The sequence below is a fragment of the Nesoenas mayeri genome, assembly GCF_963082525.1.
Source record: "Nesoenas mayeri genome assembly, chromosome: 8".
NCBI lineage: Eukaryota > Metazoa > Chordata > Aves > Columbiformes > Columbidae > Nesoenas > Nesoenas mayeri.
Genome location: NC_137554.1, coordinates 25,490,118 through 25,513,330, shown reverse-complemented (window position 1 = coordinate 25,513,330; position 23,213 = coordinate 25,490,118). Strand labels below are relative to the sequence as shown.

General features: G+C 41.1%; 1 protein-coding gene across 2 annotated transcripts in view; it reads left to right on the top strand.

Moving 5' to 3' along the window:
- Window positions 1–23,213, top strand: part of JAK1 (Janus kinase 1) — a 56,565-nt gene that overhangs the window by 27,809 nt on the left and 5,543 nt on the right. Inside the window, exons 2-18 of one of the 2 annotated variants that reach the window (XM_080348396.1) lie at window positions 749–829; window positions 1,672–1,870; window positions 2,928–3,051; window positions 8,124–8,277; window positions 10,223–10,386; window positions 10,936–11,278; window positions 12,693–12,866; window positions 13,102–13,259; window positions 13,978–14,101; window positions 15,594–15,780; window positions 17,564–17,670; window positions 18,748–18,894; window positions 19,930–20,017; window positions 20,501–20,628; window positions 21,160–21,295; window positions 21,732–21,883; window positions 22,701–22,851. In XM_080348396.1, the coding sequence (XP_080204522.1) occupies window positions 824–829; window positions 1,672–1,870; window positions 2,928–3,051; window positions 8,124–8,277; window positions 10,223–10,386; window positions 10,936–11,278; window positions 12,693–12,866; window positions 13,102–13,259; window positions 13,978–14,101; window positions 15,594–15,780; window positions 17,564–17,670; window positions 18,748–18,894; window positions 19,930–20,017; window positions 20,501–20,628; window positions 21,160–21,295; window positions 21,732–21,883; window positions 22,701–22,851 (2,542 nt within the window). In that variant the 5' untranslated portion in view covers window positions 749–823. The remainder of the gene's footprint in view (window positions 1–748; window positions 830–1,671; window positions 1,871–2,927; window positions 3,052–8,123; window positions 8,278–10,222; window positions 10,387–10,935; window positions 11,279–12,692; window positions 12,867–13,101; window positions 13,260–13,977; window positions 14,102–15,593; window positions 15,781–17,563; window positions 17,671–18,747; window positions 18,895–19,929; window positions 20,018–20,500; window positions 20,629–21,159; window positions 21,296–21,731; window positions 21,884–22,700; window positions 22,852–23,213) is intronic. The other variant, XM_080348397.1, reaches the window with a different exon arrangement.

Genomic DNA, 23,213 nt, shown 5'->3' with positions numbered 1-23,213 from the left:
TACAGTCAAAAAAAGATTGTGTTGATATTTTTCAGCCTTGCTACATAAGGGTAACTTGTAACTTTGGATGGGAGTAGTTTTGCAAACCAGCCCCAGAATGCCAAGGTGGTCTGTGGTGTTCGATAAGGCTTACAAAAAAAAAGTAGGCTCTTGGAAGGTGGGGGCACTGAAGTAATGGACTGTGCTCCTTGTGAACAGGGTTCCTCTGAGGGAAGTGACCCTTGTGATGATGTTTCCTTATTCTCTGCTGCCCAGCCAAGGCTCTGCACCTCTCAAAGAGCGAAGGAGAAGGAAGGGGAAGAAACGATAGAGACTAGGGAAGAATTGGAATGAACAATATGTAGTTAAAATTGTGAAGAATGAATTGACTTCAAAAGCCTTGAAGGAGGTAAAGCAAAGAGAAGAATGGTCTGTTGCTACAACTGAGGGTTGCAGTGAGTACAGCACCAAACTGGTGGTTGATACTCCGAAAATACGAAAAAAACCCAATGAATAACCAAGCCTTTCCTCCTGTTTTTTGTTTGCATCTCGGCCGGTGCACCCAAAGAGTCAGGAGAAATCAGCAGACTTGCATAGATTCCTGGATTCTTGCTGTGACTGTCTGTGCTTGAGACTAGATCCAGGTCTCAGTTTTGCTGATGGAAAGATTCCCTCGGATTGCAAGTGGCATTTTATCAGCCCGACCATCTCTTTTGTGCCTCAGACTGCACAAAACCATTCCTAACAATTTCTTTTTTTTTTTCCTCAGCCAGAGCCAAGTTGCCCTCGCAGAGTGCGAACATAAATCCATTTCAGTTGTGTAGAGGATCAGACAGTCACATAAATGCAGGTGTGTTGGCTTTTGAGGTTTGGTTTTGTTTGTTTGTTTTTCGGTGGGAGGATTAAGTTTGTAAATGACAGTATTGGTGGTTTGGGCTTCTGTTAGTAATTGAGCTAAAGCTTAGTAAAACACAGAACACAGACCCCATGATACCCAGAGTGCGCTCATCTAGTTCCTTTCCACTCTTTCTATTTAAGCACTGGGTGTAAAATGCAACATGCATTTTCTTTTGAGTCAGAGCTGTCTTGTTTGCATTCTTGGCAGTCTAACAGATACTGTATTAAACCTACTTAGTTCTACTCTCTCCTTCTGGAGAGAGAGAGAGAAAAGTACTAATAAAAAAATAACTCTCCAATAAAGCTCATTTCACCACATCTTAACTATCAAGAGTTTAAAAAACAAAGGGTGAGAGGGGAGAAAACAATCAGAAATGTTTAGCTGCTTAGGAGATTGTAAAAATAGAAGCTAACATATTTAAAGGAAGTATAAATTGTACTGTTTATATTAACAAGCCACAAGTATTGTTTTCCAGTTAGTTAGGTGCTTAAGGATGTGAAAGCTATTCCTTTACAGTAAGAAGATAAATTTTTTATAGTCATGGAACCACCAGAACAGAGGGGAATTATTTGAAAGAGAGTTACCAGAAACAGAATAATCGTTGATATTTATTTTTTCACTCTCCTCTCATTTGTGAAAAGTACTGATTTTGAATAACAAGGTGGAGACTTTGAGAAATGCTATGCCTGGCCCATCATAGTATGCAGTAGCCTCATTAAGCAATGGATTTATGTTCTGACAAACGTTCAAACTCTTCTTCACATTTTCCTTAACTATTTTCCCTTCACTTTCAGTATCTAAACGTAAAAGAAGATTGCAAAGCCATGGCTTTCTGTGCAAAAATGAGGAGCACAAAGAAGAGCGAAGTAAACCTGGAAGCTCAGCATCAGGGTTTAGAAATACTTTTCTACCTGCAAGATAAAAATCCCATTTGTTATACCAGTGGCGAGTTTACCTCGGAGGAGCTGTGCATCGAAGCTGCCCAGCGCTGTTGTGAGTATATGGATTTTAAATAAGTTCTCGGTGGCAGGTCCTGATGGTATTGAAAATCCTCTGCATGTAAGTCAATGCTTGCAGAATATTTGAATATTTTTAATGAAAATGAGTACTTCAAACCCACCTGTTAATGTCAGCATGTAGGAGCAGTGAGCTGCTGCTGTTTGGATGTGAACCCACAGACTCTGCAACTGCTCCCAGTAATTTCTGTTGGAAATTTAAAACCTTTGAAGAAATGACTTAAGGTCAGCGTTACCTAAGGGAACTTCTTTCTGCCTTCTCTGTTTTTTCACACGTGCTACAGGGCTCTGCAAAAGAGTCATTTCCCTGACCAGGGCTTTTGCACAAAGGTGCTGCCTCTGATGGAGCAGGAAACTGGGGGAGGGACAACAATGGGAGCTGGAGCCTGTTTTGCTCTGGGATGCTGTAAATGCAAAGGTTAAAGCAGGACAGCCTGCACATACAGGTCAAAGTCTGCTCTTTGTTGGAAAAGCCTCTGTTGAATTAGCAAAGAATGGAAAAATGACACACTATGCTTTCTGTTTGCTAATGAGAAGGGGGATTTTCATCACTTCACTAAAACCTTCTCTTTCAACTATAGGAGTAAAATTTATTAATAAAATAAAACTCCAGAATCATAGAATGTCCGGAGTTGGAAGGGACCCACTGAGAACAAAGCTGTGGTACTGCAGAGTGGTTTTATTGAAATACCCATTTCTGTGATCTGTAAAAAGTGCAGGTTTTTAAGTAATTTCCTCTTAAGTTCAGACCTTTGGCAAAATCAGGATTTCAGAATAAATTTAATGTTAGAAATAGCTGAAATGATATACTGCTTAATACATGATGGAACCAGTGGAGTCAACCAATGCAGAGTTTCCAGTTGCACTTTAAGCATAACTTTCTAATGTTTCTTTCACGCTAGTCCTAGTATCAGTTTCTGGTTTTTTAGTCTGTTTTGCAAGATCAGATATTTGTTTTATGCATTTGTATTTTTGAGGTGTGCATATCAGTTTTAGTCTTGTAATTCATACATTAATTTACTTTTCTCTGACAGCCATATCTCCTCTGTGCCATAATCTCTTTGCACTGTACGATGAAAACAAAAAACTCTGGTATGCACCAAACCAGGTGTTTAAGATAGATGAGAAAACATCACACCGGCTCCATTATCGAATGAGGTAGGTGCAAAACAGCTGAAAAATTATTTTGGTAGCCATAGGTAGCTGCTCTCACTCTTAGTACTGAACTCACTGAAGATGCAGGAAAGCAAAACCAAATGAAGCAGCTTGCTTTTCACAGCATAGGTAAGAGATTAACAGGAAAGCTTAAAATGTCTCCTGATTTTTTTTTCGTCTTGCTATATAACCTTGTAAAAAGCCCCACAAGTCAAAAAAAAACCCCAAGAACCTGTATCCACAAAGCTGTAGGTGACTGAACTAGTTAAAAGCTAAACTGAAGAAAAATGGCTCAAAAATGTTGTTTTATTATGTCAGTATTTTGCATGTTTCAATTTCCATTTGAAGTGTTCAAACTGAACTGTACTCCTGTTGAACTCAATGGGAATTTTGCTACAGACTTGAAAGGGAAAAGCAACATTCTGTTGCTTTTGAAATTCTCCTCTGGGGATGTCACTTCAGGTGGAGTTCCCAAAATAGAGTATGTGGCCTGCTGAGATTTTGGGGCTGAATGGGCACCACAGCCCTCGGCTGCTGCAAGATGAAAGCAGTAACAGTGACAACAGTGAGCATCTCACATGCTAAGGGAAGGATGTCCGTCTTTTAGGATTTGATAGAAATCTAATTCTGCACTTTATACTGCCTTCTTTTTTAAAATTTTTTATTCTGACTTTCTTCTGGCATCCATATGAGCTTTAAATGTATGATGTAGGAGAAAAATATGTGCACTAAGCTTTGCTTCCAGGCTTAGTAAGTCTAGGAACTTTACCCATCTTAAAGATCATTTTTGTCAATTTGTCAAGGTACAACTATAAGAAAATGAGCTTCTACATAATATTCCCTCTTTGCCTTAAAATGTAATGTTCACATACATGGTCAGTTTGGGCTGTACAGGAGAAACTTCAAGCTGCAGTATAGCTGTGTGCATTTTAACATCTTTTTTCCCGATAATCTCTAGTTAGACAACCTGACTATCGCATGTACATGCTGATGTATGTGTGTGTAAAAACACTTATATATATGCAGATACAAAGAGAGAGCTCTGAAAATGTGATCTTTGAACTATGAGGTGTTTCAGTTCTGATTCCACTTGTGCCAGGCTGAAATTGTTGTTGTTGCTGGATGAACTGTTACGAGAAAAAAAATAATGAAAACAACAAGGTCTTGGCTTTTCAAGTAATTATAATACTGATACCAATTTTAGAAGAGGATGAGGATATTGTAGTATTTTCTTTTTACTTTAACACAGTTTATTTAGTGGTATTAATGACTTAACCTTGGCTAATCTCAGTTTTAAACAGCTGTTTATAAGTTTGGCAGATAAACACCATACAATAATGGAATGGAGTAACTAAAAGAAGCTCTGAGGGCTCCAATGGCCTCTTAGAGCAGTAAGTGCCCCTTCTTGCTTTAAGAAATCAGTCAGATTAACCATATGCTGGATAATAAAATTTCTTGATATAATGAGAATCTGGGGTGTTTTCCCTCGACACTGAAATTCTTTGATGTGGTGTGGTTTTCTCAGTAAAATAAAGTGGTAGTTAAAAAATGTAGTTGTGAGAGTTTAATCCTGTGATTAGAACTACAATGCTGTTTTAAACTTCATTATTAACAAATAGTTTTGGCTGTATTTGGTGTTTTCTGTTCTACCATTTTATAGGCTGAAGCTGTGGAAGATGCCCTGCTTTATGTATTTAAAAGATCTGCTGGTTTATTTTTTTAAGCTCTGAAGCTGGGATGTGAAGTTTGGCAGGGCCGTCTCTTTTGTCAGATGTACTTGATGCATGAAGATTGGCAAACTTTGGCCCAAGAATATGTATTTAACATAATTTCATATGTGTTTAAGAAGGGATTATATGAGTTTAGGCGCTAATCTATGAAGATTCCTGTCTCCCTAGGAATGCTGTAATGTATTTATCGATGAAGTGGTATTTTCCTTTCTTTCGTTTCTGATATGTTGCGTGTCTTGGCTTGGGCATCTGAACTGAGAGCAGGGCTGAGCAACACAGGATTGTGAAACTGTTCTCTCAATGAATATTGTTTATTCTGAGCTCTGCAAGAGGCAGAAATCCACTTGAGAAAGGAAAATGGTCTGGGCTTATTTAATAGTGCATTGTATTAGACTGTATATGTCATTTAGAGACTAAATCATTTTTATGTGGACACCCTTATTTCTGAAATTCATTACGTTGAAAGGTTCAATTTAGTCATGTCCTCTTAAAATTCTATATATAAAATGAAGGTATATGACCGAGTAGCTTCAAATGCTTTTAGATGTTTGATTTTTCTCTCCCTGCTGAAAGCTTTAGATTTGGTTTCTGACTCCCCATCCTCCTCTCCCCATCCAATCTGTGCCAGCCCCTCTACTTTTGGTGATATTTTAAAAGGACGTGTTTTTCACTAGAAACTTTGTAACTAGCCCTATATTTCTTTCACTTGCCTCAAGTTTAAGAAAAAAACAAACCCAACTGTCTACAACGTAAGAAACCACAGTATTTTGTAATATCCTGGAGTAAGGGAGGAGGAGTTTAACTGTTCCACAGCTGGATTGCGGTTGAACCAGAGGCAGCAGCGTTTGTTGGTGTGGAGAAGGGACACAAGACACGTGTTTCCTGGAAACTGAGGGAAAAAAGGACTATCAGGGCTGCTAGAGGTGAAAGAGAACAGCAGATCTGACATTTCCACCACTTCTTGGCCAGATTGAATGGGCTAAATTGCTCAAAAGGAGAGGTGGGTCGTGCTCCCGAAACTTGGGCGCACAGTCTCCTTTCCAGCTCGTCTCCAGAAGTTCTGAACTGGAAATGTCATGCTCCTGTTTTCTTTGTGAAAGTAGGATGGTAATAATCTGTCTCCCCCTTACCACAAGTCTTTTCAAGGCAGAGTCTCCTTTACTTATACAGTTCCTCAAACAATAGGGCTCTAATTTTTATTGTAACTTGTGTTGTCTTAATCAGTGCAATTAAGTAGGGAAAGGACCAAATTCTCCTCTCAATTACAAACAATATACAATACCTTGCCCATAATGATTTTCAGGAAATACCAAAACAATTGGAGTTATTAATTATCACTCATCTTATAAAGAAACGTACGGAAACAAAGTGATTTCCTGGAGGCAGAAGGATTTGCTTTGCTCTGCTTTTTGTGCTTCAACCAAAGGAGTTGGTCAGATCTTACAGGATTTGTCAGGAGTTTTTGGCATAGTTGTGTGCTGATGTTCCTGCTCGTGCTATAGCTACCTGCTTTATGGGGACTTCAAAAAACTTATGAAAAAGAAAGGATGGACAGCAACACAGGACAGAAAGTGTCACCTCTTAAAGAGGAATTTGATACTTAATTCTTCATTTGAACGGTCAACTTACTGTGCAGATAACGTGTGATTAAAACACACAGTGCTGAACTAGAAGTACGAATTTTGTTTTGCTCTTCTCTGCGCTGAGGCTGATACGCACCAACCTCAACCACCACAGTGCTGGGGCTCAATCCATCAACTCCTGTTCTGGTCAGAGACGAGTCAGGAAGGTACAGTCACATATTATAAAACATACATGTTTGCGTGCGAGTTGTCCTGCACCATGGTGTTCGGAAGCATTTGGCAGTTGACTTGCTGCCTGCCTATTGTCTTCTCTTCAGGACACGTCCCTTGCCATTTTTATTGCATTATATTTCAAATGAAACTGCTTGGGCAACATAGTGATTTGTTATTTAAACAGATTTGGTATTTGTAATCTCAAAATATGTTTGTAGATGATGAGGTAGTTTATCTATGCAGCTTTTTCTTTCAGTACAGAAGACATGTATTTCCAATTTGAGAGTTGGATATGCCCATCACATGCCTCAGCATTTTCTACCTAAAACCTTAGTTTTTTTCCACTCAGTTTTGCTTTGCTACTTCTCTTATGTGCAGTGTCTATTACCATTCACTTTTGTTTGTTTGTTTGTTTTTTCTTGTGTAGAACTGTTTAATCTCATTTTGGTCGCAAAAAATCTTTAAATTTTGATCACATATTTAGGCAGACATTAAAATCTTCGCTGTTGAGGTGTCGTGGTAATGTGAAATAAATTATGTGACATGGTCATCCCTGTCCATCAGAAATGTCAGATTTCACATCACCCTTTGTATCAATGCAGCAATATATATACACAATGCAGTAATTCTCATTGTTTTCTCTTGCCGGTGCTGAATGCTCCTCTGGAGTTAGATTGACATGTTCTTTCAGAAATCCTTCCCACTTAGCAGTGGGGTAAATCTTCTCTGCTGTAACCTTTTAATTGTAAGCAGCTCATAATTATGTGCGAGGCATGAACCTTTGCAGAAGGTACATTGATTTGAATTGGATTTAACTAAACTTTACTTGATTTAAAATGTTACTAGAACCCAGAAAAACACAGATTTCTGGAATAATTTAGGTAAAGATTTCTCAAAAGGTGCTAACAGAGCTTGAACTCAAAAATGTCATTAATTTTTAGTAGATGCCAACTCCTTTAGCAGGTTTTTAATTAAGCAGCTTAGTGTACAGCTATGGGTAAAAAGCTTGCTTGTAATATACCTAGAAGATAGACTGTCCCTTTAAAACCAGGTGATTTGAATGTGTCTTTTTCACCAGCTCCATCAGAAACCAAAGGGAAGCAGAAATTCCAGGGAGTGAGGCAGAGCCCAAGTGGAGGAGGAGCCCTGAGATCTTGTTAACCCACTTTATCTTGCAATGATAATGCACAGCAGAGACTTTACACCCTCTGACGCTGCTCAGGTGATGTCAGAAGTGATGGAAACATCATCTGAGCGGGGCCTTCTTGCTGGGTGGGCTGTGCAGGGATGCGACAAGGATCGTGAGTTAATAGTGAGATACTGTTGAGTAGGAACGCTGAAGACCTTTGACTAATAAACCCGTTTTTCTCCAGTCACCCAGGCCAGGCATGTCGTTTCAGCAGTGGACCACTTACCTTGCAACCTCAGGACAGAAGATTGATGGATTTTGACTTTTAACTGCTTTTCTTTCAAAAGTTTAAAATATATATTAATGTACATGGAGGATTTTCCCACAAGTTTTTAAAGTTTATTCCTGTTTTCTTTCAAGATACTACTTCACAAACTGGCACGGGACTAGTGAAAGCGAGCCCTCAGTGTGGAGGCATTCCCCAAGGAAGGCGAAGAGCGCGTACGAGAAGAAGCTGGCCCCAGAAGGAACCCCCATCCTTGATGCAAACTCCTTAGAATACATCTTTGCACAGGTAAGAGCTTGCTTGCAAGTATGTTTGCCATCGTAGTCACACAAAAACTTTTTTATCCTTTAGAAGATGCCCTGAAAAACTATATTCAGACTTTTAAAGTGCATGTTACATTATCTGTTAACATTGATAAGTGTTTTCTTCATACTTCTGTATAGTGGAGAGAACTTGTTACATGAAGAGCAAGCTACTCATATGCAGAACATGTAAGGAAACTGTCTCCCAGTCCAAAACGGGCTATATTTTTATAGCATACTTTCTTTTAATATTAACTGGTTTTGGATAGAGAAGCCATCACCTTTTCTTTTGCGAACCATTTGCGCATAATAACTTTGACATCTGTAGTTCTGTAGACGAGCAGTAGCAGTATTAAACCTGACAGTATGGTGTCCTTTTAACGAGTCTTTTTTTACTGTGTGGTGTTAAAACGTTGCCTGACAATACCGCTGTCACACAGCCTGCTATGTGCAGTTTTATGTTCCTTCTGTTGTGCCTCCCACATGTTGACTGTATGTGCAGCTGGGCATGGCAAGTGAGCAGGGTCCCTAGTTCAGAAAACTTGTGCACTTGTACGAAAAAGTTTATATACACACAAATGAGTTTTGCAAACTGGAAACTGTCTGGTTTCATAAAAGAAATGGGAACATTGAAGTTGATGCAGGCTTGTGAAATGAGCAAATTAAATGCACTGGAGGAAATCATGTTTGCTGTTAATTCTGAGAATTTAATTACTGTTAATTACTGCAGAATTTTCAGCTTTTGAAATATAGGATTGCATCCTTCAGAAAAAGAGATAGCATGAACCTGCTCCAGTGAATCCTTGTTGTTTTGTCCTGAAACCACAGTGAAAGAAACTTCAGCCACAGTTATGTGCGAATTTGCATGGTGCCACCTGCATTCTAAAAGAATAAAAGAAGCAAATATTTTTTTCTGTGTAATCACACTAACTTATGCCATGTTTTGTATGAATGTTTCTGTGTACATGGGTGCAGCTTTGCAAAATCACTGCTTGAAAGCATGCTGCAAAACTTGGGTTTGTTCTTTTTTTTCTTTTTAATTTTCCTTATTTTGAGTGCCGGCAAAAAGAATGATCCACCTTTTAAGTTGTGGAATGAGCAGGGACCCTAATGGGTATTGTCAGACAATATTGCATTAAGCAGAATTTTACTTTTTGGTAATAACATTTAAACACAAGGCCAAATAGAAAAACACTAGTGCTAGTATGAGGCAACAGAAATGTCTTTGCTTTTTGGTAGATATTTTCAGACTCTCCCAGGGCAAAGCGGCTGCCACAGAGTTTGCAATCTTGGCTTTGAGATGTGGTTTAGAGACTGAGTGCGTGAAGTTCATAGAGTCACCCGGCGATGGGGGCAGAGATAAGCAGAGACACAAAGTATTTATTGTGTTCTGGAAAAAAAAAAATCATGCTGGTGCTAGAGGCAGACAGGGGTAGTGCTTTCTTTAGTTAGTGACAAAAAACATGTGAGGTTTTGGTGGGCTAATGTATAAAAGAAGGGGCTGGGGCTTGTGGAAGTGTCTGAGCAGTACAGATGTTCTACCTGGGTGTCTATACATGTCCTTGGTCAACGCAACAATGCTGTGGATGGAGGTGGGATGGATGTGCTGGGATGGTCCACATGGCCATTCCACCTGCTCCACAAATCATCATTTTGAAAGGCACAAATGTTGGACACAAATGTTGGTGTTTCTTCTCAAGCAGGCAGGGTTTGCGAGGTCACTAGTGCTTGTCCATGTTTTTATTTCTCTGGTCTATGAGAATGCTCCATCTATTGCCCAGCTCTTCCCTTTGTCTCCTACCCCTTCCTACCCTGGGTTTCCATTTTGGACGACTCTTCTTGCTGGAGGAGAACCTGTGATCTATTGCTTGCTCATAGATAAACTATGACAAATACCAAATCTAATGGCTTGCTTTTTTCTTCCTGTTAAGGGTCAGTATGACTTAGTGAAAGGCCTGGCACCGATCCGTGATCCTAAAAATGATCAAGAGGTTCATGAAATTGAGAACGAATGTCTGGGGATGGCTGTCCTTGCAATCTCTCACTATGCCATCAACAAAAACGTGAAGCTCCCGGAGCTTCCCAAAGATATCAGGTGAGCTGGGATAATTTCTTTGTCACTGCTGGGTCTGCTGCGCTTCTCTTCCGGGGTGGAATTTTAAGCATTTTGCCTTCCAGAGTCTGACTGTACAGGAGTTACAAGCTCCAGCTACTTTTGCTAAGTGGGTCTTCCTAATCTTGTCAATTGAGATATTAGAAAACCTGTTTTATTTCTTACTGGAAGAGTATTTGAAATCTCTGCAGCGGGTGCACCCAGCGCACTGATGTGTTGGGTCCTGACTGACTTGCTGTAAATTCAGAGTTTTGGTTATTAGGTTCAGAAATGGCATTGTTGAGTGGCAACCTAATGAGAAAACGGTTAGAATAAATTGTTATTGATTTGAGTGGGGTGTATCCATATGACTAAAGAGCTTTCAGATAAGGTTATTATTTGAATTCCTCTTGGCTATTAATGCTGTAAACCAACTGAACAGTGGTTCACTGCATCTTGTTCTCTTCAACTTTCAAAGGCACTTGCACATTTTAGAGAATTAGAAGTTTAGAAGACAACAGTATTAACTCATGGCATTGTTTTTCCTTCTAGCTATAAGCATTATATTCCTGAAACTTTGAACAAGACCATCAGACAGAGGAATTTCTTAACCAGGATTCGGATAAATAATGTTTTCAAGCATTTCCTTAAAGAGTTTAACAACAAAACCATTTGTGACAGTAGCGTGTCTCCTCGTGATCTGAAAGTTAAATACTTATCAACAATGGAAACCTTGACCAAACATTATGGAGCAGAAATTTTTGAGACTTCATTTTTGCTGATTACATCTGAAAATGAAATAAATGGATTTAATTGTGGAGACAATGAGATCCTCCCACTATATGAAGTCATTGTAACAGGAAACAATGGAATTCAGTGGAGGCTCAAGCCAAGTGTAAGTATTCCTTGATAAATGAGAATTAGGGGATTGCTTTTGTGGGTGTAACAACTATTAAAAAATGGTCATGATCTTCAGACACTGCAGATGAGCTTTTTATTGAAAGGATTGTAGGATTATTGGAAGGCACCTCAGGAGGTGTCTTGTCCAGCACTCTTTGAGATCAGAGCAGGTTGCTCAGGGCTTTGACCATTCTGCTCTTGGGAACTTCCAAGGATGGACACGGCACAACCTGTTCACTGGGAAAATTCAAGACTGCGCTATGTCTGCCTGACCAGACTTGAGTCTCCAAAGATTAATGTCTGTGGAGGCCCTTATGGTTTGGTGCTCTGTCTGCACGTCAAAGTCAGTTAATGCTTATTCTGTACATGGCACCTCAGGTGCTGTGTTTGCTCATACTCATAGATTTTTCACAAATAAATTAAAATATAGTGACAGCAAAGCTGAGCTTTCTCACGTCAGTGATATTTTAGATGTGCTGCTAATTGAGGCCGCTTTGCTTAACCTCTTCTGTACTTTGTGTACATAAACATTAAACACGCTCGAGGTTTCGAGGGAGCTTTGTCTCCGTGTTTAATACTTGAACAAATAGACCTATTTTTGCTCACCTCGTTTCCCCGCAGTGCTGAGATCCGCTGATAGGATCTTTTGTAGCACGGGCAGTATCGTGCTTCAGTCTGTTTAGACATAACCCAACTATATCTCTGATGGAGAATTTCTGTCTTCAGTGATAATATTAATGGGGGACAGGGGAGGAAAAACTGATGTTTGAGCAGAAAAGCTTGCAAGAAGTGCAGCGTGTTTCTTTCAAGGCTCCTGTGTCTGCTGATTTACAGATTATATTTACCTAAATGCCTAAACCAAAGACTTTCATCTCAGTGAGAACCTTTCTGTGACTACCAGGAAGCTTTGCTCAACCTGAACATTTGTCTCTTTTAAAATAGTTGCTAATAATTGTCAATAATTTTTGACCTGTGAGATGCTCGTTGTGGTCTGCATGCAGAATTTCTCTGCTGTTGGCAGTTTGGGGGTGCAGCACGAGAAGAATGTGGCTCTTGCCCTTGGGCTGAGCTCTGAAAGAGTATTTCAAGTGCATAATGTAGAAATTTCAGTAGAACCCTTTCAGCCCTGCACTGCTACTGAAGTTATGCTGAGGATACTGAGAGGTAATTTACCCAGCTAACGACTGCTTGCTTTCATCCTCCTGGAAACTGTCTCATGGCCAGTTCTTGACTGAAATGTATCTTGCAATATACACTGAACATGTAAATGAATCCATAATTCGGTGCAAAAGGCATTCAAGAATAAAATAGCTGGATTAATTTGCCATGAATTTTTGTTTTAGTGTAAAAACACTGTGCTACAAACATATCATTTTATTCATATACATTTATCCAAAATATATTTGCAGTCTGTACAGACAGAGAAAGAAAAGAAGAAGAAGTCTGATGGCAAAAACAAAAAGGATGAAGAGAAACACAAAATCCAAGACTTGTGGAATAATTTTTCCTATTTTCCTGAAATTACCCACATTGTCATCAAGGAGTCCAGAGTTAGCATTAACAAGCAGGACAACAAAAGGATGGTAAGAACCAAACCCTGGCTGGTTTCCCTGCCATGGGAAGCTGTGGTGACACAGTGTTGTTGGGTGGCAACCTCCTTGCAGAACAATTTTAATGGGATTCTTCATTAACACTTGAATATCGAAGGTTTTCTGTTGTACCTTTCTGACAATTTTTTAGCCCCTTTATGCAAAAATGGCTGGATATTAAACCACTCGTGGAATGTTGAAACAGAACTGAAATATCTTTCTGTTGTAGGAATTAAAACTGTCCTCGCACGCTGAGGCCCTGTCGTTTGCGTCGTTGATAGATGGGTATTTCAGGCTGACGGCGGACGCCCACCATTACCTCTGCACCGATGTGGCCCCCCCGCTCATCGAGCACAACATCAAAAATGGATGCCATGGACCCATTTGGTTAGTAAAATGTTGGATTTTTATTCTCCCAATTGAATAATTTAGTCCTTTAATGCTGCTGCATCTTCTGTTGAGGAAATCAGACATTTGGAAGGCTGCAAGTTACCAAAAACTTGTAAAACAACTTAGTTTTGCTCAGGATTATATGGAAAAAATATCAGTGTTTCTCTGCACATCAACTTATCTCTCAAACCAGCGTTCCCTCACTCTAGGAGTATTTTGAGGCTTACTTCACTAACAGCTCCAAAGATCATTGTCAGTTGAACAGATGGGGATATTTTAGCTAAACAGAGTTGAACTGTATCGACACTGACCCCGGGATTCCTTGGATGGAGGCACAAAGCCTTTGGTTTTTCAATAGCTAAAGCAATTATTTTCCCTTTTATCCACCTTTTGGGCTTTTTCTTTCTTTGAACATGCAATGTATAGAAAACTGAGAGTTTACGTGTGCAGTGTTGGATGTGGAATTTCCCCATTAAGCAAGCTAACAACTTAATAAAACTTCCTTCCCTTGCTCTTTTGCAGCTAAATGTGAGCATGTGTAATGCACACAATTCAGTCATGTTTTAATAATAGTAGAAATATTTCTAAGTTGTTGTTATACATTTTTATTCCAAATACAGGATTACTCTCCTGTGTATTTACTAATAACAAATTTTGGATGCAACTGCTCATTTGTTGTTTTTCCTCATTTGTGTTAATACGCTGACTCTTCCAGCACGGAATACGCCATCAACAAACTGCGGCAGGAAGGAAACGAAGCGGGAATGTACGTGTTGAGGTGGAGCTGCACCAACTTTAACCACATCCTCATGACGGTGACTTGTTTTGAAGGCTCGGAGGTAACGTCGGGTGTGACATTCGCAGCCATAATATGATAACGAGCTGAAGACTGGCAGCTCCTGGAATCCATGCTGATATATTTATGTTCTTTAGGGAAGACACTCTTATCTTTATTTGACAGCTGATGCAGCAGAGTATAGACACTTGTACTCACAGCTTCATTTTCATGTGTGTTTGTATCTCTACAAATACACTATATCAACAAATACAGTTCATTACATCCAGAACAGTTGTAGCAATAAAACTGTGCATGAACGTGATTGAAATTAAGCTTTTTTAACTCATATGGTGTGAGAATGACATACAGAATTATCACTGCAGCTTACTTAATGTTTCTTGAATGTGGATTTAATTATATGAATATATTTCTACTGACACGCTGTAAAAATATCGCATGGGGACATTTGCCTTTATGTGTACAGCACCACAGAATATACATATACACAGTTGGCTGGTGGAACATAGTTTCTGAAAGATGAATGATAAGCGAAAACTCATGAGGTGGGATAGGAAAGAGAACCAGTTAGAATAGAAAAGAACAACGCAGCAACTGCACAGAAATGTGAATTCTAGTGACCTCCATTGGAAGTCTGCAGCTGACTTGCTAGTTTTGGGAGGATATTTAAAGTGTTCACATAAGAACAATAATAGCACAAAGGCAAATAAACTGTTTCCCTTCTCTTAGAAAAAAATGTTAACAGAATCAGTGATGAGGTCAAAAAGAGACATTTGAAAAAGAAACAACAAAATGGTAAAAAAAACACCTTATTGGAAGTAAGAGTCATCTCTTACCATTGATATTTGGGTAATTTCTGCAGGTATTTGCAGAAAAGCTGCCTTCTAACAGACAGGGCAACTGAGACATTGAAACAAGAAATGAAGTTTGTCTTGGGAATCATTGTGAGGCTCAGAGAGGTGACGTGGAGCTGCAGGTGGGAGACGTGAAGAGCAGGAGCAGAGGGCAGGACCTGAAAAGGCTTGAGATAAATGTCAGAAATTCCGTCTTTCTTCCTCAATACATTTGAATGAAATGGGAAGGTTTGCCGAACAGCCACAAATCTTGTCTCACTCCTTGAACGGTCTGGGTTGTGAAAGAGAGTTTTGCTATTTTTAAGTTGAGATTTTGAAACTGTGGTCCAGATTCTGCAATTCTTGACCAACTGAAAATTCCTTCTGAATTGTCAGGGCTTCTGCATGCTCTGGGGCTCTGCAAAACACCGAGGCCATCATTAGGTGATCGCATCTTTATATTGCTCTTCTTCCACTCTGTTACTGTGAGCCTTCCTGGGACTGAAGGTTATAGGAATTTTAGGGCCTTTTTCTACTTTGTTGGAGTTTGATCAGAGGACCCTCACTTAGGAGGAAATGATAAACTGGTCCTACATTAATTGCAAAGGCTTTTGGGGAACTTTTATGGCTTTACAAATGTTCTTTCACTTTAATGATTGGGATTTTCCTTTCCTTTTTTTCCCTTCTCCCCTGTAATGGCAGACGATAAATAATTCAATCCAGTACAAGAACTTCCAGATTGAAGTGAAGAAAGGCGGGTACTTCCTGCATGGTTCCAACAAGTCTTTCTCCTCCTTAAAAGAGCTGATGGATCACCTGAAAGGACAGATACTGCGGACAGACAACATCAGCTTCACGCTGAAGAGGTGCTGCCAGCCCAAACCCAGAGGTAGGTGGCCTGTAGGTACGTGTTCTAAGCAGCTTTGGTTTGTTCTGCATTCTTACGGGAAGCTCTTTTGCCACTTAAAAAATGATATTTAAAGTTTATTCCTTCTCTGTGGGGGAGGAGTCTTGCCAGAAAGCAAAAGCAGGTGCTGTGAAGGAGGTTTGAGGGTTTCCTTGTGCTGTGACAAGCTCAGCGCAGGACGCTCAGGGGCTGGTGCTTCCCATCTGCCTTCTTTGGGTGAACTTTCCAAATGACTGGGAGAAAAGTGCTGGTTTCCCTTTTTTTTTTACCTAAACAGCTGGCCCTGTGGTGTTGGCGGCAGAGGTGGAACTGCAGATTTGTTTAAAAAGCAAATGTCACAGCTGACTCAGAGTCCTGGGCTGAAACACTGCGGCCGAGCAGGGACCATATAAGGTTCTTCCTTTGCTCCAGCGAGTCACGTCTGCCCGGCAGCGCCGCCGCGCATCGCGGTGCCTTCCTCCAGCAAAGGAGGGCTTGGAGCTCGTTTGCTCTCGTTATGAGCTGTTCTTCACTCTGTTAATTACCACAAAGCAGCAGGGAAGGTTTAGGACTCAACCAGAACAGCCTGTCAGTCAGTAAATCCCTCTGTCAGGTCAGATTTTAGAGGGACAATCTTGCATTTGTTAAATTGTTAATGCCAACACTTAGTAAAAATGTTTGCTATAAACTACAAGTGTCTTGCACCTCGATTTTGTTTGAAAGAGGAAACACAGCGGTGTGATTTTGTCGATCAGATAGTGATTTCCTGTTAGAATAAAGGGAATAACTGAGCTACATGAATTACCTGCTTGTTCTAATGCATGTAGAGGACATTAGTAATTGTCTGGGGCTTGGAGAGATAAACATTTGGACATTTTGGTTACATTTTGACAGCTGTATTTGGAATTAAATAAAGGGGGTCAAGGAGTGGGCTGCCCACTGCAGCTTTTCAGTGGCATTGGTTACAGTGGGATCCAGAGCATCATCTCTGCTCTTCCCTCTTCTGTCTCTTTTTATTGTTTTTATTTATGTATTTTTCTAATTTTTGAAACTCTAATTGGTTGTTCACAAAGCAGTTTAGGGGATGCAGAAATAAAGCAGTTTTTCCAGTGCGTGGTTCATTACTGATTGTTTTCAGATCACGGTTTAGCCCCAACGCGCATGTTCTGCTCCCAGCAGTGGGAAGGCCGGATGCACACGCACATCTAAACCCATCGTATCGTATTCAATAACACCTGCTGTCAAACACGCGAAGACAAAATTCATGTGCAAGACTTTAGGATCTAACTTGACCTGAAACAGAGCGGGAGGAAGCACCAGGGCTTTCATTTCCCGTTCCCCAATTTAATTCTAGCGCTCTAGAAACAGGCTGTTGGTTTTTCCCAGAGCACAAGTTTTCAAGGAGATAAAGAGAAGAAACACCAGCTGCCCCTTAACGCATCTGCAGGCTGGAGATGGACCTGTTGGCAGGAGGGAGTGTGTGGTTTTTTACTCAATGTACAGTAGAGGTATTTTTTCTTTTGGTTCCAGGTATTTCTCTGTGCAGTGAACACTATCAGTTTCTCTATATCAGCCCCAATATAGCTCATATCCTTCATATATAATATAAAATATGTAGCTCTGCTTTAGTGAACTCTCTCTTGAATGACAGAGCAGAAGTCAAAGTTTCTTATTCTTTTTCTTTTTAGGGATTTACCTTGCAGTGAGCACACACAATAATGTATATCACTGAGAAGGGTGAATGCAGTTCTCTTTGAAAAGAATATTTTCTCTCCCTGCCTTCCAGAAATCTCCAACTTGCTCGTGGCAACCAAGAAGGCGCAGGAGTGGCAGCCGGTTTATCACCTGGGGCAGCTGAGTTTCCATCGAATCCTCAAGGAACAAATCATACAGGTAGGTACCTGCTGAACCTGAGAAGCAAAGAAGCGTTGACAGCCCACTAGACCTGGTTAAATTAGATAAAATCACCCCGTGCTGGCTGGTTCTTCCACTCCTGTTTTCTAAATGTTTATATGCCCTTGCATGAAAAAGAAGAGAAGATTGGAAGCGATGCCTTTCACTAGAAATCAAATGGATATTTGAGCAATTTCCAGTGTCTGTGAAAGGAGGTGCTTCTCAGCTCATTCTTTAAAAATCACCAAAGTCTTAAAAACTGCTTTTCATAACTGGTTTGTTGCTAAATAGGCTGTATCTTTTAAAGCCTGACGTACCAGAGGAACAGGCAACTTGTGGTTTAAGGTAATATCCTACAGTAAAAAAAAAAAGACGAAATATTCAAAAGCTCTGCACAATCTGACCATTCACAAATTTGTGTTTTAAATGGATTTAGCACCCAAATTTTCTGATGGTTGTTTGCAGTTAGTGATGCAGGTGACCTGAGTAAACTTCAAAAAACACAGTGGTTTTGTTTGTTTTTTTTTTAAATGGCATGACTGAGCAGGGAGGACAGATGTAGCTGCTGTTAATTGTTTTTTGATTGGTATATTTACAGTCAGCATGCAGGCTTCCTGCAGAAGCCTCGCAAGGCGGAATCCTCTGTTATTTAGGAGGAAATTGCTCTCCCAAACAAAGCGTTCTGTTGAAATATTACTTCCTCTGACTTTTGGAAACACATGAAAGATGGCCTCGATAGCAGCTTATTGTAAATAAGAGGCCACTTATTTATTCATTTGGTGTTTAGTCTCATAACGTTCAATCACACTGAACCTGTTCCATGTTAATGGAGATATAACAGTCCTTTAATATCATGTGTTTACAGTTGGTGAGTATCGTCAGAGACCACTAAAGTGAAAAATAACACGCTGTCATTTGATTTCTTGCTGTCATAATTTTAAGTCTTATATGTAGCTAGATGAGGTGGAGGGCTGAGTTCACTCTCCACTTGGAGAAGGAGATTCAAGAATTCCTGTAAATCTACACTTGTTTGCTTCATGTCCTGCTTTGAAAAATGTACAATGTGTTGTGTCTTAGGGCGAACATCTTGGAAGAGGGACGAAAACACAGATTTACTCAGGCATTCTCAACTACAAAGATGATGAGAATGAAGGATATCAAAATGAAAAAGATATTAAAGTCCTCCTCAAAGTCCTGGACCCCAGCCACAGAGACATTTCTTTGGCAAGTTGTTTTCCTTTTTGTCTGTTGTACTAACAAACACTGGGCCTCACCACATTGTACATGGTTAAATATGAACAGCCTTTAAAAAACAAGGGGTTGTGTGTATGGTAAGGGAATGGGAGATGCTGAAGGTGAATCTCACCATTGTAGGCAGTCGAATCCATCATTGACTAGAATTTTGGAGTCACCCAGTAAGCTGATCTCATCAGACAGGCACACCAGTGTGTGTGTGTGCAGACCATAAGCACAAGGAAAAGGGACCCAGACCTTGCTGTGGTTCTTAGGGACAGGGTTCAGTGTCAGGTTAACAGTTGGACTCAGTCTTAAAGGTCCTTTCAAACCAAAATGATTCCATGATTTTATGAAATGTGCCGCCACACCCACACCCAGGGTATTGTGACTTCGTGACTGCGCCAGCTGAGAGCCAAGGAGTTCAGAGAGGGTCCGGCTGCCTGCCAGAAATCACCCCCGCCCTGTGCGCCAGGCTGCTAAGTCTGTCACCAGTCTGTCACCAACATGGCCATGGGCAAGCTGCTTGATCTGCATTTTACTTAATCATCTAGTAAGAGAGGCTGATGAGTCACATCTGCAAGGCCATGGGGAAGAGCACTGGTTGCTTATGTGACCTAATGAACAACAGCCCCTCTCCAACAGCTCTCCGCTGCCCATTGCTGCAGAGGCTTGACAGGAGGAAGAAATTGTTGCCCCTGAGGGTGGGGAGAGCCTGTCCCAGGTTCCCAGAGAGGTGGTGGATGAACCATCCCTGGAGACATCCCAGGCCAGGCTGGACGGGGCTCTGGGCAACCTGAGCTGGTGAAGATGTCCCTGCTCATGGCAGGGGTGGCATTGGGGAGCTGGGAAGGGCCCTTCAACACAAACCCTTCTGTGATCCCTACCATCATGGACCCTTCATGTTACTAGAAAACACAGTGATCTTCTGCAGATGTTTTTGTTATTGATGCTCTGTATTAAGGACTTGGATGACCACCACAATAACTGGCAATTTTGTGGCTGACCCCTTTCCCTTTCTCGCAGGCGTTCTTTGAAACGGCCAGCATGATGAGGCAGGTGTCTCACAAGCACATCGTCCTCCTCCATGGCGTCTGCGTCCGCGATGTCGAGAGTGAGTTGGGTGAACATCACCCCGGGCAGCACGTTCAGCGGGAGGTTTGATGGGGACGGGGGAGATGGGGTCAGCAGCTGCTGCCTCTTGATTTTTCAGTGCAGACAGGAGTGGAATTGGAACAGCAAAGCAGCGTCCTTTCCACTAACAAGTTTTCCCTTCCAGTGCTGTCTTTGAGTAAGTGGATGAGTCCTGACGAAGGCTGGAGAGGTGGTGTCAGTACACACCAGCCCTCTGGCAGGAGTGATTGCCCTGGGAAGGCTTTGCCCTGTGGGCTTTGAAATGCTTTGTTCCAGATTTACTACATAAAGCCACTCAGCCTTTTAATTTGGACTCTGAGTGTGGAAATAAACTTTAAGGAAGGTGAAATAAAGACAAATTATAACCATCTTGCCTGAGGCGGGGGGAAGGTGGTAACAGGCCTATCAGATTACTCCAGACACCAATTATTGCAATACTGATGTTATGTACCTGACTTTGCAGATATCATGGTTGAAGAGTTCGTTGAATTTGGGCCTCTGGATCTGTTTATGCATCGCAAGAGTGAAGTTCTGACAACTCCTTGGAAATTCAAAGTTGCCAAACAACTCGCAAGTGCCCTCAGCTACTTGGTAAGGAGGGACCTTGACAAAAGTGTTGCCTGAATGCTACAGAGGTTTCATGTGCATTAGTAACTAAGGAATTTCTGTTCTTGGGTAGTGGGATGGTGCAATGATATTCTTTTTGTATTCATTACGTTGCTTTAAATGAAGAGAAAGACTCTTGGTGAAGGTGTGAAGGTGATGAGCTCCTTTTTTAGCAGCAGGCCAGTCTGTGTGCTTGCGTTTGCCACCAGTTCCATCATGTGCCTGGGGAAGCTCTCATAGCCTCCCCGTTCTGCAAATACGCTCTTCGTGATAAAGGAATACCATGTTGATCTTTTTTCCCAAGTGCATCAGCTCTACAAATACTTAAGTGTGAACAGTATGTGTCCCTACTCCTCCTTTGCCTGTTTTTCTCTAGGATAATTTCTTCCAAGCTGTATTTTTGGCTTTCAGCTTGGGAGTATTTTGCGGCGATCCCCGATGCTGTGTGTGTGTTAGAGCACTCGCAGAGCATTGCTGGCCCACTGCACTCACGGTGCTTTTCTTCCCTTGCTGTAGGAGGATAAGGATTTGGTACATGGCAACGTGTGTACTAAAAACATCCTACTGGCAAGAGAGGGAATTGACACCGAATATGGTCCTTTCATAAAGCTGAGCGACCCAGGAATACCCATAACTGTGCTGTCCAGGCAAGGTATGATACAGGAACCAGATTTCAGTGTGGTGGGGAGGGGGAAAGGAAGAAATACCATTTATACCAGCTAGAACTGGCTCTGGAGTAGAAGTAACCAGCTTGTGAAAAGGACATGGAAGGAGCGGGGCAGAGGGCGGGTGCTGGTTGTATTTGTTTCTCTTAAAAAGTCATGTTAAGTCTAGTGAGGTAATACAGAAGGAGTCTCAGTTTCTGGATGGCTCAAAGTACAACCTTGTAAAAGCCACAGAAACATCCTTCTGAGAGCAGGGGTTTGAAAAGGAAGATTTCCCTGAAACTGGACAAATACTGCAGCTTTAGGTTTTGTTAGTTAAGCAAACTAACCTGTCTTGTTAGACAAGAATAATTAATTAGAAGGCTGTTTTTTCAGTCCTTTGATACTAAGTCCAAGATGCACTGGTTCTGTGTTTTATCCAAGAATGCGTTGAGCGAATCCCCTGGATCGCACCTGAGTGTGTCGCAGACTCCAAAAATTTAAGCATTGCGGCAGACAAGTGGAGTTTTGGTACGACGCTGTGGGAGATCTGCTATAACGGAGAAATACCGCTCAAAGACAAGACGTTAGCAGAGGTAAACCCGTTACACGAACTTCACCTTGACATCTTGGCTACACCCTCTTTAGCGCTTCATTTTCCTTACCCAATTTGAGTTGCTTTCAACTTGCAGGAAAACCAGCTTGGCTGGAATTGATAATGGGCTGATCCATCTAAATTATCACAGGCTGCAGCAGGAAGTCTTGTCTTTATTAAAAAAATTGCTAATTATTGCTTCAACCTGACCTTGCTGGGGGTTTTAAAAACATAGTAACAATTAAATATAATTTATAATTATATAATTTATATAATTTATATAATGTTTAAATATAATTTCTTATGCTCTCAAGCTTGTCCTTTTCTAACCCCTCTGTCCAGTTATAAACTGACTGAGGTTCTGCTTAAAAGCAGTCGGGTTTTTCTGTTCTTGCTTGTTCCTTATGGCCATTGGTTCAGAGCTGCTCTCCTGTGGGACACCATTATTGTTCACTCTGAACTCTTAAAAATAAATTGAATAAATCTTGTTCTGCTACGCTGCCGGCAGTTTCAGCACTGCTGGAGCCCCTCAGCATATGTTCCAAATGTGCTTGCTTTCTCTTTCTCTCACAGTTTCGCTGTGTTTTAGAAACTTCATGTGTTTTCAGTGGTTGCTCCAATACACCAGTCAGCACAGTAATAATTCTCTACTGGTAGGAGATGGTTTAGCATTACTGCTGAAAAGGAGGATTTCCTCAGCAAAATAAAAAGTTCATGATGAATTAAGGATCTAATGGTCACATCTTCTGATGTAGAACATGAGTTTATTAAGTTAAAAGCTAAAATTCATGCCAGAGTTTCCATTTGTGTCTTAACAGAAGGAGAGGTTCTACGAGGGGCATTTTGTGTTGGCGACGCCGTCGTGCAAGGAGCTGGCAGACCTGATGAAGCAGTGCATGAACTACGACCCCCACCAGAGACCCTTCTTCAGAGCCATCATGAGGGACATCAACAAACTGGAGGAGCAAAGTAAGGCCCAGTTTTGCTTATCGGTGGGAGGGAGGGACAAGGAAGGCTGGTTTCTTTGGCCAGGGTGGGCACCCAGAGAAGGTTCAGATTGGATATTAGGAAACATTTCTTCCTGGAAAGGGCTGTCGGGCATTGGTGGACAGTGCCTGGGGCAGTGGTGGAGTCACTATCCCTGGAGGGGTTGAACAGATGCGGAGATGAGGCTCTTAGGGACATGGTTTAGTGCTGGACTTAGGTCATGGTTGGACTTCGGTTAGTTTCAAGACAACTTCAAGCTCTGTGAGATTTCCGTAGGACTCTCTTGAGCAACTCAGAGCATTACCACAGGTAACTCTGTCTCCTGGTTCATCCTGGGTTTAAAT